Here is a 13,615-nt window from a genome sequence, read left to right on the forward strand (position 1 = left end):
TGCAGTGAGATTCATTGCTACCCAATACTGACATCAAAATAGATTGTAGTATGCCTCTAGAAATCATATGCAGCAGGTAGAAAATTGACGGGAGATCCATCGCGATTTGGAATAAAATTGAGGAGAACTTTAATCCCTGGGTATTAATCAAACAACACGGGAAAAGGCAGTCATATTCCAGCGCGGTATTTATTAGTGTTTGCGCTGCCCAGGCAGCAATGGTTAATAGATATCATATCCGACATCACCGTAAGTGTACACGTCTGTCAGCCTGTCTCATGACACGCTTCCCTCGGCTTAGTCCATTTTTCCACATTTCATGGGTGTATTCCATTACCGTATATGGTTAATCGGGGCGTTTCTGGTATGCAAATACGTGAAAGCGTGCACGAGCCGCGGCGCAGAGCCAAGGTGGGATTCATCATGACAGGTGTGCGTAGAGCCTGCGTACGCACGTGTGATGAATCCCGACTTCCCTGTGCGTACACTAGTTCTACATTCCGTGCTTACGTGTGGAAATAGAACATGTTCTACGCACACATTGATGAATGAGGGCCAAGGTATTACTATAAAGGCCTCAATACAGCCAGCAGACCCAATCAGAACCAGTGACACAAACACAGGCAGGTGACAACAATTAGGGTAATTACAGAGACAGCGGGTGACGACAATCAAGATAATTACAGAGACAGAGTGAGAATTCCAGGATGACAGCAGAGCTTCCAATCCTGAATAGGGAGAGAAAGCCCAGACGTTACAAGTATAAGTATAGTAGCATAGTAGATAGTAGTATATACATATTTAGCATAGTAGGTAGTGTAGTATAGGTATAGTAGCATAGTAGATAGTAGTATATACATATTTAGCGTAGTAGTATGGCCATCAGAGCCTTGAACACTGAACTCTCCACACACAAGCACACATGAGCACACACACAACACACACACACTGTACACTCTCACACACTAGCAGCCACTTTAACATGAGCACACACACACTCATGCTGCACACGCTCACACTTATGGTCACTTTACAAAAGGAAAGGTCACTTTAAGAATAGTATAACTTGAGATTGTATAATATAGCATTGTATAGCAGTGTACATAAAGACCCAGTGCCTCATCCGTAGCTAACAGTGTATTGCACTACCACAGGACCTAGAATGTCCTACCATGCTCTGTAAATAACTCATGTACATATACCGATATGCCCTACTTTGATTACTTGTATTATTGCACAATGTCGGATTCTTATTATATTATTATATATTACTATTGTATTATGCACAATCGCTGCGGGCAAGCCCCCCCGCATTTCATTGTATACTTGTATGCCGTGACAAATAAAACTATTGACTTGACTTGACTTGAGTATAGGTATAGTAGCATAGCAAATAGTAGTATGGACATAGTAGCATAGTACATAGTAGTATAGACATAGTAGCATAGTAGGTAGTAGTATAGGGATAGTAGCATAGTAGATAGTAGTATAGACATATTTAGCATAGTAGGTAGTAGTATAGGTATAGTAGATAGTAGTATATAGACATAGTAGTTTGTAGTATAGACATAGTAGCATAGTAGCTAGTAGCAAAGTGCATAATAGTAAAAGACAGTAAGTCATTTATTTTGTATTATTATTTTATTTAGCCAAAATGTGACATAGCATAGTAGCATAGTATGTAGTAGTATAGACATAGTACATAGTAGATAGTAGTATAGACATAGTAGCATAGTAAGTAGTAGTATAGACATAGTAGCTTAGTACATAGTAGATAGTAGTATAGACATAGTAGATAGTATATAGTAGTATAGGCATAGTAGATAGTAGTATTGACATAGTAGCATAGTACATAGTAGATAGTAGTATAGACATAGTAGCTTAGTACATAATTGATAGTAGTATAGATATAGTAGCTTAGTACATAGTAGATAGTAGTGTTGACATAGCATAGTATAGTAGTATAGACATAGTAGTTTAGTACATAATTGATAGTATAGACATGGTAGATTAGTACATAGTAGATAGTATAGATATAGTAGCATATTAGATAGTAGTATAGACATAGTAGATAGTAGTGTAGATCAGCGGTTCTCAACAGGGGTGCCTTGAGATTAAAACAAATATATTTTTTTTTATTCTTTTTGGATTACAGAAAATTATCACTAAAGTGCTATCTGTTGCAGCTGCACTGTTTTCCATGCAAATACCATATTTGGATAAGTTTGACCATTTCTCAAAATCTGAAAATCATTATTTAATAAAACACAGAAAAGGATCACCAAGTTACTCTGGATAAAAAAAACCTTTACAGACAACATTGAGACAAAGCTTCCTGACACATCTCCATCCAAACTCTTGGAAGAACTCGTTGAAATCTCATCTGATACATCCACCTGGAGAGCTCATTTCAGAGTGTGGTGCTGAGTTTCTCATGATGCAGCAGTTAAGGTGTTGATACCATTCAGCACCACATATCTGTGTGAAGCTGGCTTTTCATCCATGACAGCTCTGAAAACAAAATATAGGGCCAAGTTGAGCCTTGAGGATGACATGCGTGTTGCCTTGTCAAATATCTCCCCACGTATTGACCGTATTATTAGCCAGCAGACCTCGCATTGAGCTAGAAATGTCCACTGAGTGAACGAGTGCTTATTTTCTGTATTTATTTATATTTTTTGAGAAATGGTAACTTGGTGATCATTTTCTGTGAAATGGTCACACTTATCCAAATATGCTATTTTTATGGAGAACAGTGCAGCTGCAACAGATAGCACTTTAGTGATCCTTTTCTGTATTTAAAAAAAATACATGATTTTTCAGTTTTTGAGAAATGGTCACAATTCCAAATATGCAATTTTTATGGAAAAGAGTGCAGATAGCACTTTAGTGATAATTTTCTGTAATTTTATTTAAAGAAATATGCTATTTGATTTACTACTACAAGCAGTGTAATGTCAACAGTACTAAGCCATTTAGACCTGAAACACCTGTTAATAATGCATTATATAGCCTGCATATACAGTACACACATGTGTTTCCCGGTTTCTTAAATAAACATTATTTTGAAAGCAAGCACTTTTGTCATCATTGTAGCAAAAAAGACAGGACCGGAAAAGTCTTTATCGTATGTAGGGGTGCCCTGGAATATTTTATTGAACACAGGGGTGCCTTGGCAGCAGAAAGGTTGAGAACCCCTGGTGTAGATAGTGGTAAAGTGCATAATAGTAAAAGACAATAAGGAGGTTCATTCCTTTCATTATTTATTTATTATAATTTTTTATTATAATTAGATTTTGCCTAAATGTGACCCATTCATTTGTAGTGAGATAACCTGAATTTCTTCTTTTCTCTTTTGTTCCCCCTTACAGATTAAACTCGCTAAATCACTGGTTAAAATATCCAAGGTGGAACAGAAAAGCATTGTGATCCTGTCGCCCTACAACGCTCAGGTATCAGATATTAGAGCTGGCCTGAAGAAGATCAACATGCAGGACATCACAGCCACCACCATCACCAAGAGTCAAGGTGACCACCTGCCTGCCACCATGCTCTAGCTAGCACTTCTTGTTGTTGTCCCTATTCATATTCATTCAATCTTTATTCAATCTCGAAAGATCATTGAGAGCTCTCATTTACAATGATGTCAATTAAATAATTTAAATGAATTAAAACAACTGTAGACTTGAAATTGTTGGCTATTAAAGATTTAAACTGACCAATGGATACTAAAGTATTGGGTTTTAATTAAAGTGCTTTGCAAAACGTTGCACGTGTCGGGCACAGAAGCTAAAAGTGGATTTTCCTAATTCAGTGCAAACCTTGTGCCTCTTCAGGGGTTGCTAATACCTTAAATATTTACATTATATGCTTTCATTTTCATGACGTGCTTTCATGTGCTTTCTCCTCTTTACTCTGGCTGGCAGGAGCTAAAAGTAGCAGGAAATAGTTTCAAAATAAAAGCCCCTTCACCCAAAACAAGAAATAACACTATAAGCATAAAACAAATGCAAATACATAAGAAATGTTACAGAAATTATCTTTTAACAGCGCCATCTGTTTTTTTAAACGTAAAACATAAACTGGGTAATTTATAAAGAGTGTTATTATATATAATAGTATATTAGACTACTGGGGCAAGGTTTGCAACAATGTTGCAGACCAGGAGGTAGGATGTGCTACAGCTGAGCTTCTAGTCCAGCCAGTCTAGAAAACAATCAGCAGACCCCACCCCCCAGTGGGCTTATCATAGCTACATAACCAACCACCTTTCTGTCTTCTAGGAAGCGAATGGCGCTATGTCATCATATCCACTGTGCGCTCTCTGCCCAGTGACGAGATCGAGAAACAGCCAGACAGAGCCTGGCTGTCCAAACATGTGGGCTTTGTGGGGGATCCCAACCAGATGAACGTGGGTATGACGAGGGCCAAAGAGGGACTGTGCATCATTGGTGAGACGATACTATACTATAGATAGCTAGTTAGTTTGTTTCAGTCTTCATAAGCGATGATAGTACGGCCCTTTTACATCATGCCAGACAATGTTTAAATATGGCCTGGGTTAAAATAAACAAGTGAACCTGTCCTTTAATTTCCACATTTTACATTTATGCTGAGGTTTAGAAAATAGAGGAGCATAAAACATCAGGAAAATGTCCAAGTTTGTCCCCCTACGTTTCAGAAATGTTTGTTCTTCTACATTTCACAAGTGATTGTCCTTCGGGCGGCCGGGTAGCACAGCGGACTAAGCGCCTGTCTACCACCGCAGAGACAGTGGGATCGAATCCAACTGCCAGCGGTACCTCCGGCTTGTTCGACCATCCGTGCTGACACAATTGGCAGTGTCAGTGGGTGGGAACCCGGTGAGGGTGGGTCCTGGTCGTTGTAAACAGCGACTCCTACAGATCGGTCGGGGCGCCTGCACAGCAAGGGAAGGATCTGGGTGAGGTAGTGTGATCCTTCCACACGTTACACTCTCCCAGTGAGAGTCCGAGCTGCCAGGTGAAAAGAAGCGGTTGATTGGCTACACATGTGTCGGAGGAAGCATGTGATAGTCTCCGCCCTCCAAGACCGACGGTAGGGGGTAGGTGCGCATTTACGCAACGACCAGGAAGGGGATTGGGAATTGGCATAACGACTAACATTGGGATGGGAGAAAAACGGAAAAAAGGAGGGGGGAAAATATAAAAAAAAAATACAAAAAAGTGATCCTTCTACGTTTAACAAGTGATTGTCCTTCTACTGTACGTTTAACAAGTGATTGTCCTTCTACGTTTCACAAGTAATTGTCCTACGCTTCACAAGTGATTGTCCTTCTACGATTCACAAGTGATTGTCCTTCTACATTTCACAAGTGATTGTCCTGTAACGGAACGTAGACCAAATGTGTCCACATTTTTATAGGATTCTATCACATTTTCATAACAATAGCACCCTGCGCCGTTTTCATTGAGGTTTCTTACAAATTAACAATGCTTTATGTTGTCCTTTATATGCCGATTATCATTAGAATCTTAAATTGTATCATATGTCCCCCTTTAGACAACATATGTAACGCTACCAGCGCACTTTTGTTAAGATAATTAGTTTACCATTCGCGGTCGCTATACCGAGGTCGCAGTAATAGTTTACCGCTGTTCAGATCACGTCGAAGAATATAGACACATCCCAGTGACCTGCGACCTGTGCTAACGCTCTTGGGAAATGCATTGTTGTAGTTTTCAACATTCACCTTTAAATTTTAAACCAATGCTGCCATCTACAGAAAGTGTTGTCTAATCGTCACCTTGAGAGCCACTTCCGTATACAGCGTCGCCCCCAAACCCATTCTAGAGATTCCCACTTTTTACTGGGAGTGGGGCGTGGCCGTATTTGGTCCCAGACAATAAGAGTGGCTGCGATTGGTCACCGTGACGTTATACGTTTCACAAGTAATTTTCCCTCTACGTTTCACAAGTAATTTTCTCTCTATGTTTCACAAGTAATTTTCCCTCTACGTTTCAAAAGTAATTTTCTCTCTACGTTTCACAAGTAATTTTCCCTCTACGTTTCATAAGTAATTTTCCCTCTACGTTTCACAAGTAATTTTCTCTCTACGTTTCACAAGTAATTTTCCCTCTACGTTTCACAAGTAATTTTCTCTCTACGTTTCACAAGTAATTTTCTCTCTACGTTTCACAAGTAATTTTCCCTCTACGTTTCACAAGTAATTTCCCCCCTAAGTTTCATAAGTAATTGTCCCTCTACATTTCACAAGTAATTGTCCGTCTACGTTTTACGGTTATAGTACATTGATGTCTCTCCTCTTCTGTCAAAAGGTAACCAAGAGTTATTGAGCTGCAGTCCAGCTTGGAGACAACTCTTGAGGCACTACACTGCGGAGAACTCGGTCACCAAGGCTGAGAAGATTTCTGTACAGCGGGTCTGGTGAACGCGTCTCCGTTGATGTTAGAGAATGATATATATTTGCTATTTCACTGTGGTTTGATGGAACTCGTCTTCCTGTCTTCAATTTTGACAGTTTTGTGCTTGATTTGAACGCCACTGACACTGTAATTACCACTGTGAAATGGTCTTTCGTAGTGTCGAAATTATACCAAGCACCTGGGCGGTGGGTATTTTTGTTAAAAGCAATCGTTCTTCTGTTAGTTAATTAGTTAGTTAGTTAATTCATTAGTTAGTTAGGTAGTTAGTTAGTTGATTAGTTAGGACCAAAAATGTATGCGTTAATGGGCATGCAAACACACAGCATTGAAATAGTGATGTTATTTTTACCTATTCATTGTTTGTATTGTTTATTAGATGAGATACCTTCATGATTTTTTTTTCATTGTTATCTCACCTGCACATTTTGTTTCATTTGTTGCTTTGGTGCTTTTCTTATGTTCCATTGTGAATGATTGTTTCTCTCAGAGGGGTTCATTCAGGGGGATGAAGACGCCACACCATCTGCACTGATGATCCTTTACACTGTCATTGTCATTTGTCTGCCTCCTGATGAAATGTTTTGTAAATATCAACAAACGGAGAATCCTGAATGCATGTATTTACAGATATACTGTCTATAACTAGAACAAGGTTTTTAACTTCAGTTTCACACTCTCAGGCTGTTTGATAGAGTCCTTTCTTAACACTTTCAGAGCTTTTACCGGTTGAATGCCCACCATCCACTTCAATGTTAGCGTTAATAACGCCTAATCTATGTTTTAAATTATGGCTATGTGTCTAATCTGCCCGTCGCTTATCAATGACTCGTTTTCCAGTCAACATTGTCGAAGAGGATTGTTTTTTTATCGGTTCATTTTCGTTTTATAGCATTTTGAAAAGCCCTCGATATCTCAGCGAATACAACTCTGATTATCCCAAGACTGGTAAAATAGATTCCTTACCTCAGATCAGATGTTCTCCAAAAAGATCATTCCAATTCCTGATCGCCGTTCCAAAAAACGATCACTACTGTCTACTATCGATTGGCTACTGTGAATATATATTCCAGGCTGATTCCCATCCCGCGATGACTTCCATGTTGAGCAGACAGCTTGCCAGCTCACAGAGCCAGCTGGCTCCGCCTCTACATATCGACTGATCCCAGGTCAGTCTAAGCGACTGACGTGCAGTTACTCAGGGATAGATGATAGGGGGCGCTTTTTTTCCATTCTGAGCTGCTGGAGGAGCTGCTGTACCAACGGGAGACTCGGTTGATGAAATATGAAATCAGATTTGCTAATAAAAAAATAAAACGCTAATACACGTCGTGGGCATTCAGGCATTGGGCTGATAAAACGTCATATGACGTCATGGGCACTGAAAGTGTTAAAGGGGACATTGATATTCCTTTCACTATTTGGGCAACTTTACACAATTCCTATAATTGGTATTTCCAGGAAATGTGCTTCTTTTGTTGCCCGCCCCCTTTTATGTCAGATAGTGCAAAGTTTAGTTTTATGTCATCTTGACTATTGCTCTGGGATGTGGTCATCTGCTGCCAGTGGTGACCTCAGGAAGCTCCAGGTGGTCCAGAACAGGGCAGCACGGTTGGGACTGGGCTGCTCACTAAGGTCTAATGTGAGCCGTATGCATGCCCGCCTCTCTTGGCTTAACGCTGAAAATAGATTGTCTTTTAATATACTTGTGCTGTTCAAGTTGGTCATGAGCAGTAAAACTCCTGTTTTTATACATAATCAGATTGTTTTTAGTAATACTGTGCACGAGCATTACACTAAAGCAGTGGTTCCCAAACTGTGGGCTACCTCTAGGTGGTGCGTGACATGAAAAGGCTAATGGCGTTATTTTACTAATAAATATATAACTAATATACATTATTTCAAATGGGGATTTTCACTGTGTAAATCATGAAATTCAAGAAACGTTTTAATAAAAAAACGTACGTTTTAATAATAATAAACAATGTCTCGGGCGAGGTTCGTCTGTGCTGATGCGCTCCGCTCTGCCTGGAGTCTGTCTCCTCAGGTCTCCTATATGCGGGCTTAACAGCGGGCCGATGACAGTAGCGAGCGCGAGCCAGTGCGCGAGCCAGTGCATTAATAACTTCCTGCCAAAAGCGCGGGACCAGCGCGGGATTGTGGCACTTACAACATGCAGAGCTTGCAGAGCTGGCTAAAAACAGGGAAACTGTCAGGTGAATCTAAAGTCAATAAAAGTAATGAAAGAGGACAGGAGGAATTGGAGAGAAGCGGAGAGCAGCGTTAGAGTGGAGACAGAGAGTGATGATGACAGCTGGAGCACAGTCACAACAGCCTGGCCCTCCACCAAGAAAACAGGGTAATAATGACAACGATGTGTGTTCTATAATTATGATATGTGTGTAGTGTTCTGATAACGACTATTGGTGAAGCGATGTCGAGATTCATTTGGTTTGGCAGCGAGAGCTAGATTTGCGAGAAGCATGCAGCCGCAGAGCAGACAGTTGTGCACGCACAGTGCAATACTCCAATTCAGCCATTGGCAATTCTGCTGAGCTTCCCCAGACCGGGATGAGAGCGCCGCTGGCTCTGCGGCTCTGCAGTTGCATACTATTGGTATGTGCTTCGTTGGGACTGGGAGGCGGAGATATAATAGTCATCACGCAACGTTTATATTTCACGATAATGTTGCCGTCTCTCTGCCAAATTTCTCAGTTATTCGCTTGATATAATTAATACAAATGTCCAATATAACGGAATTCGTTAGCTCATAAAAATGTGATTATAACACACTGTTGTTTATTAATGTCGGCTGACTGCCCACAAACACCTATTTGATTTAAAGTCAGCAGCAGCACGGAGTCTCGGGACTTATTTATTTATTATTTTTTATGTTTGCATTGGGGGGTGCGCGAGCTAGGTCGGCAGGTGACAGGGGGTGCGCGGCCAAAAAAGTTTGGGAACCGCTGCACTAGAGGTTCCAGTAGTGGGCAGCTTGAATTGCCAGGTCCTAGAACCAGCGCTTTGGGGAGATCTTTTATTTTTATTAACTCTTTGGAATGGCCTGCCTCGGAACCTCTGCTGCATTTACAGTAGATTAACTTTTAAAAATAATCTTAAATAGTTTTTTTGTTTTTGTTTTACACTAATGTAATTTTAGCTATCTTAATTGTTACAGTAGTTTCATTATGCATTGTGTGTACTGACTTTTAATATTCTGTTTTTGCAATAGTGATTGTTTTTTTTGTGTGATGTTTTTTTGTGTGTGGACCCCAGGAAGACTAGCTGGTTGCTATCGCACCAGCTAATGGGGATCCCTAATAAAATAAAATCAAATCTGTGAGTCTATGGAACACATCTGTAACGTTTTTTTCATTCAACAAGAAATTCATTGTTTTGTATTGCTAATCAAGTACTCTAATAGCCTCTTAACCGGCAATGGCCATTTTAGTTTTAGTTTTTGAGGACTGCATACCTTTTTTGCAAACCAAAACAACATACTTTATACTTATAGCACATGCATGAGCCTGGTCTCTTTTGAAAGATGACATTCTGAAGTTTCTGATTCCAGAAAAAGAAATTGACTTTTAGTGCTAACATAATAGAGTAACACATAGGTCTGAACTTGAGTTGTAGAAAAACTTGTTACTCAAGTTTTTCTGTAGTAAGATAAGATAAGATAATCCTTTATTGATCCCCTAGGGGAAATTCAGGTGTCAGAGCAGCATGGGGGGGGGGGGGGGTACAGGGTGGGGGATGCATAGATTCACAGTACAGTACAATATAGTAATATAAAATATAATAATAAAGTACTATAAAAAGTAATAAATAAAGTAATATAAATATAAAATAGTAATATAAAAAGTACAAACACAAGATAGACCAGTGTTATGAGCAGTGATGCCACAGATTACTTGTAAAAGTAATCTGATTACTGATTACTCCTTTAAAAAGTAATCTTAGTTACTTTACTGATTACTTGATTATCAGAGTAACTTAGTAACTAGGTTACGAAGTCGTCCCCCCTGCTGCTGCCACAACATAAGAATGACAAAAACAATTGAGTAAAATGTACTCAGTTTGAGTAAAATGTACTAATAGGGCATGTAGGCCTATCTTTCTGGACTATTTTTGTATCACAAACAGTACTGTAATTGCAAATCTGGTATGTCATAGATGTAGCAGTACTGTCTATCTGTATGTCATGTATGTCATATAATATGTTACGATGAATTGAAAATGGGGGACCCTGATGTAAACAAGACGAAAGTCTTTCTCTGGTCTGCATCCCCTTAACAATTGTATGTATTGAGCTGTACTGTACTGTACCCATTCTGCAATCTGTTAATAAAGTTTTCAATCAAACTATTAGAAAATTCAGAATGTTTCCTTTCAAAAGAGGCCAGACTCAGGTATGTGCTATAAATGGTTCAAGAATAGCTTTCAATTTACTTTGGGTATGCAATCAACAGGCGTTTTATGCAAAATTTGCAGGACTGAATGTATTTTTCAACAGGTCATTTGTAATTGTAACGGAATACATTTAAATAGAGTAACCCTACCAATCCTGGTGACGAGGGGTCATGAGACACTTTTGAAATGCACCCCAGAACACTGAGCCACTCAAATGCCCCCAAATGAATGCATGGACAGAGGGAGGGAGGAGACTGATGAAGATGATACACTCTTTTCTGGACACTTTTTGTATCACAAACAGTACTGTATTTGCAAATCTGGTATGTCATAAATGTATAGATGTAGCAGTACTGTCTATCTCTATGTCGTGTGTGTCATATATGTTATGATGAATTGAAAATGGGGGACCCTGATGTAAACAAGACAAAAGTCTTTCTCTGGTCTGCATCCCCTTAACAATTGTATGTATTGAGCTGTACTGTACTGTACCCATTCTGCAATCTGTTAATAAACTTTTCAATCAATCTATAGATCTATAGATTACACAAAAGATAAATGGTCAATAACACCACATGTAGGCTGATATGTAGCTGTACTGACAACCTACATACTGCAGTATGGTGTTCCATGTTCATGAATAGTGCAATGCAAAAGATGTTTAACTCAAAGGTGGAACATACTGTTTGGCTGGTGCACCTCCGACGCTCCGAGTCCTGTAGAAGTCGATGGTCGTGCTGTGCTGTATATTCCATATGCGGTAGACAGTATTTTGTTTCCTCCGCAAAGTGAATGTTTTTTTCACCCGGCTTAGCTGACACAAACGTTAAGTAGACTAGTGAACTTCCAGTGCAAGAAAGCGTTACCAGCGCGAGCGTCTCCCTGCTAGCTCGCAGTTTAGGTCAGCCTGATAATAACAATAACAGCCGCGCCCACCAGCATGGATCAACACGCGAGGTTGCGTGCTGTGACGTCACTCCCCAATACAAGGAAAAGCTCTCCAAACGTATATTTGACTGTCGAAAACGAAAGAAAATACTGCATTCCGCCTGCATTATGATGAGATAGTAACGAAATAGTAACGCACAGCCACTTGGACAAGTAACTGCAATCAGATTACTGGCTTGTAAAGATTAACGCGTTAGATTACTATTTTCGGGGAAAAGTAATCAGATTACAATAACGCGTTACTTAGTAACGCGTTAGTGGCATCACTGCTTCTGACACCATGGAAACTATGTTAATATGTACCGTACTTTTCGCACTATAAGCCGCACCTGACTATAAACTGCAGCAGCTAAATTTAATGATGTGTACATATATAAGCCGCACTGGACTATAAGCCGCAGGTGTTTTAATGTTTAATTACCATATGTAATTAGCATTGGGACACAATACTGTCGGACAAATAACAAGAATTAACTCATTTACAAGTTGTATTAAGTTTAGCAAATAAGGGAACAGATAAATAACATTTCAATGCAGTCAAAAAAGTATTATAAAATATTTAGATTTTTACATTTTCGGGTTTGGTCACGTCGAGTCACATATAAGCCGCACCGTTATATAAGCCGCAGGGTCGAAAAATGGGGGGAAAAGCCGCGGCTTATAGTCCGAAAAGTACGGTACCTCCGTTGTGTGTGGGTCAATGATCACACTCGGGTTTACCAAACCGTAGGTTTATTTAACATCTAGATATGACGTGACGGCAAGAGTAGGTTCACAGTACCGAGGCAGTTTGTAAGCAGTAGCACTACAGGTACGGTGGCTTGTAGTAGTCATTAGTCAAACTGGATAATCATTTAGCCAATGATCTACACTCACCCTCTCAAACTCACTCCACTCCACCCAAGGCATCCGGGTCGCGTGTAGTCTTTTACCAACGGAGTTGCAGTTTTCCGCGATCTGATTGGCCACTGACGTTTCTCTCAGCGCCAATCGCGTGACGCCTAGTTCTATCACTGGTTAAGCTTGGCGCCTCTTTCGAAGTTGGTTATGGTTAGAGTTTGGTTTAGAGCAGGGCGATAGACCACCAGCCCTGATTCCAAACTCTAACCTTAACCAACTTCGAAAGAGTCGCCAAGCTTAACCAGTGATAGAACGAGCAGCTAGGTGGTGTAGTGGGCAAGGCGCTCGCCATCAACGCTGGAGACGCTGGGTTCAAATCCAGCTCTCGCCGTTGCTATCAGCTTGGCTGGTCGTTCATACTAACACAATTGGCAGTGTTAGGGGTGAGAAAGCTGATGGGTGGGTCCTGGGTGTTGTGAACAGCGACCCCTACAGTTCGGTCGGGGCGCCTGCACAGCGAGGGTAGGATCTGGAGGGAGGTAGTGTGACCTTCCACACGTTACACTCTCCCAGTGAGAATCTGCGCTGCCAGGCTGGCTGCCGGCTGGCTGCACATGCGTCGGAGGAAAGCATGTGACAGTCTCCGGCCTCCCGGACCAACAGTAGGGGGAAGTGCGCAACAACCAGGAAGGGGGTTAGGAATTGGCATAACGACTAAAAACAGTGGGATGGGAGAAAAATCGGAAAAAGGACAGTGATAGAACTAGGCGTTAGCTAGCTAGCAGGCTGTTAGAGGCAGAAATAGGTGTAACGCGATTGGCGCAGAGAGAAACGTCAGTGGCCAATCAGATCGCGGAACCCGAACGCGGAACTACAACTCCGTTGGTAAAAGACTACACGCATCCGGGTCACAGCACCATTGTTACGGTTGTGGCAACGTCACCTCAAACTTCGATGCCCCGAGTGGGAGTCGAACCCCGGTCTTCCACACT

At 40.7% G+C, this 13,615-nt stretch overlaps 1 protein-coding gene across 1 annotated transcript in view; it reads left to right on the top strand.

Moving 5' to 3' along the window:
- The window catches only part of LOC311231219 (3'-5' exoribonuclease HELZ2-like), a 99,168-nt gene extending 89,393 nt beyond the window's left edge, over positions 1–9,775 (top strand). Inside the window, exons 18-20 of the mRNA XM_084317762.1 lie at positions 3,372–3,528; positions 4,284–4,451; positions 6,318–9,775. Of these exons, the coding sequence (XP_084173888.1) occupies positions 3,372–3,528; positions 4,284–4,451; positions 6,318–6,430 (438 nt within the window). The 3' untranslated portion in view covers positions 6,431–9,775. The remainder of the gene's footprint in view (positions 1–3,371; positions 3,529–4,283; positions 4,452–6,317) is intronic.
- The last annotated feature ends 3,840 nt before the right edge of the window (positions 9,776–13,615 follow it).

The sequence above is a fragment of the Notolepis coatsorum genome (genome assembly GCF_963971535.1).
Source record: "Notolepis coatsorum genome assembly, chromosome: 6".
Classification (NCBI taxonomy): Eukaryota; Metazoa; Chordata; class Actinopteri; order Aulopiformes; family Paralepididae; genus Notolepis; species Notolepis coatsorum.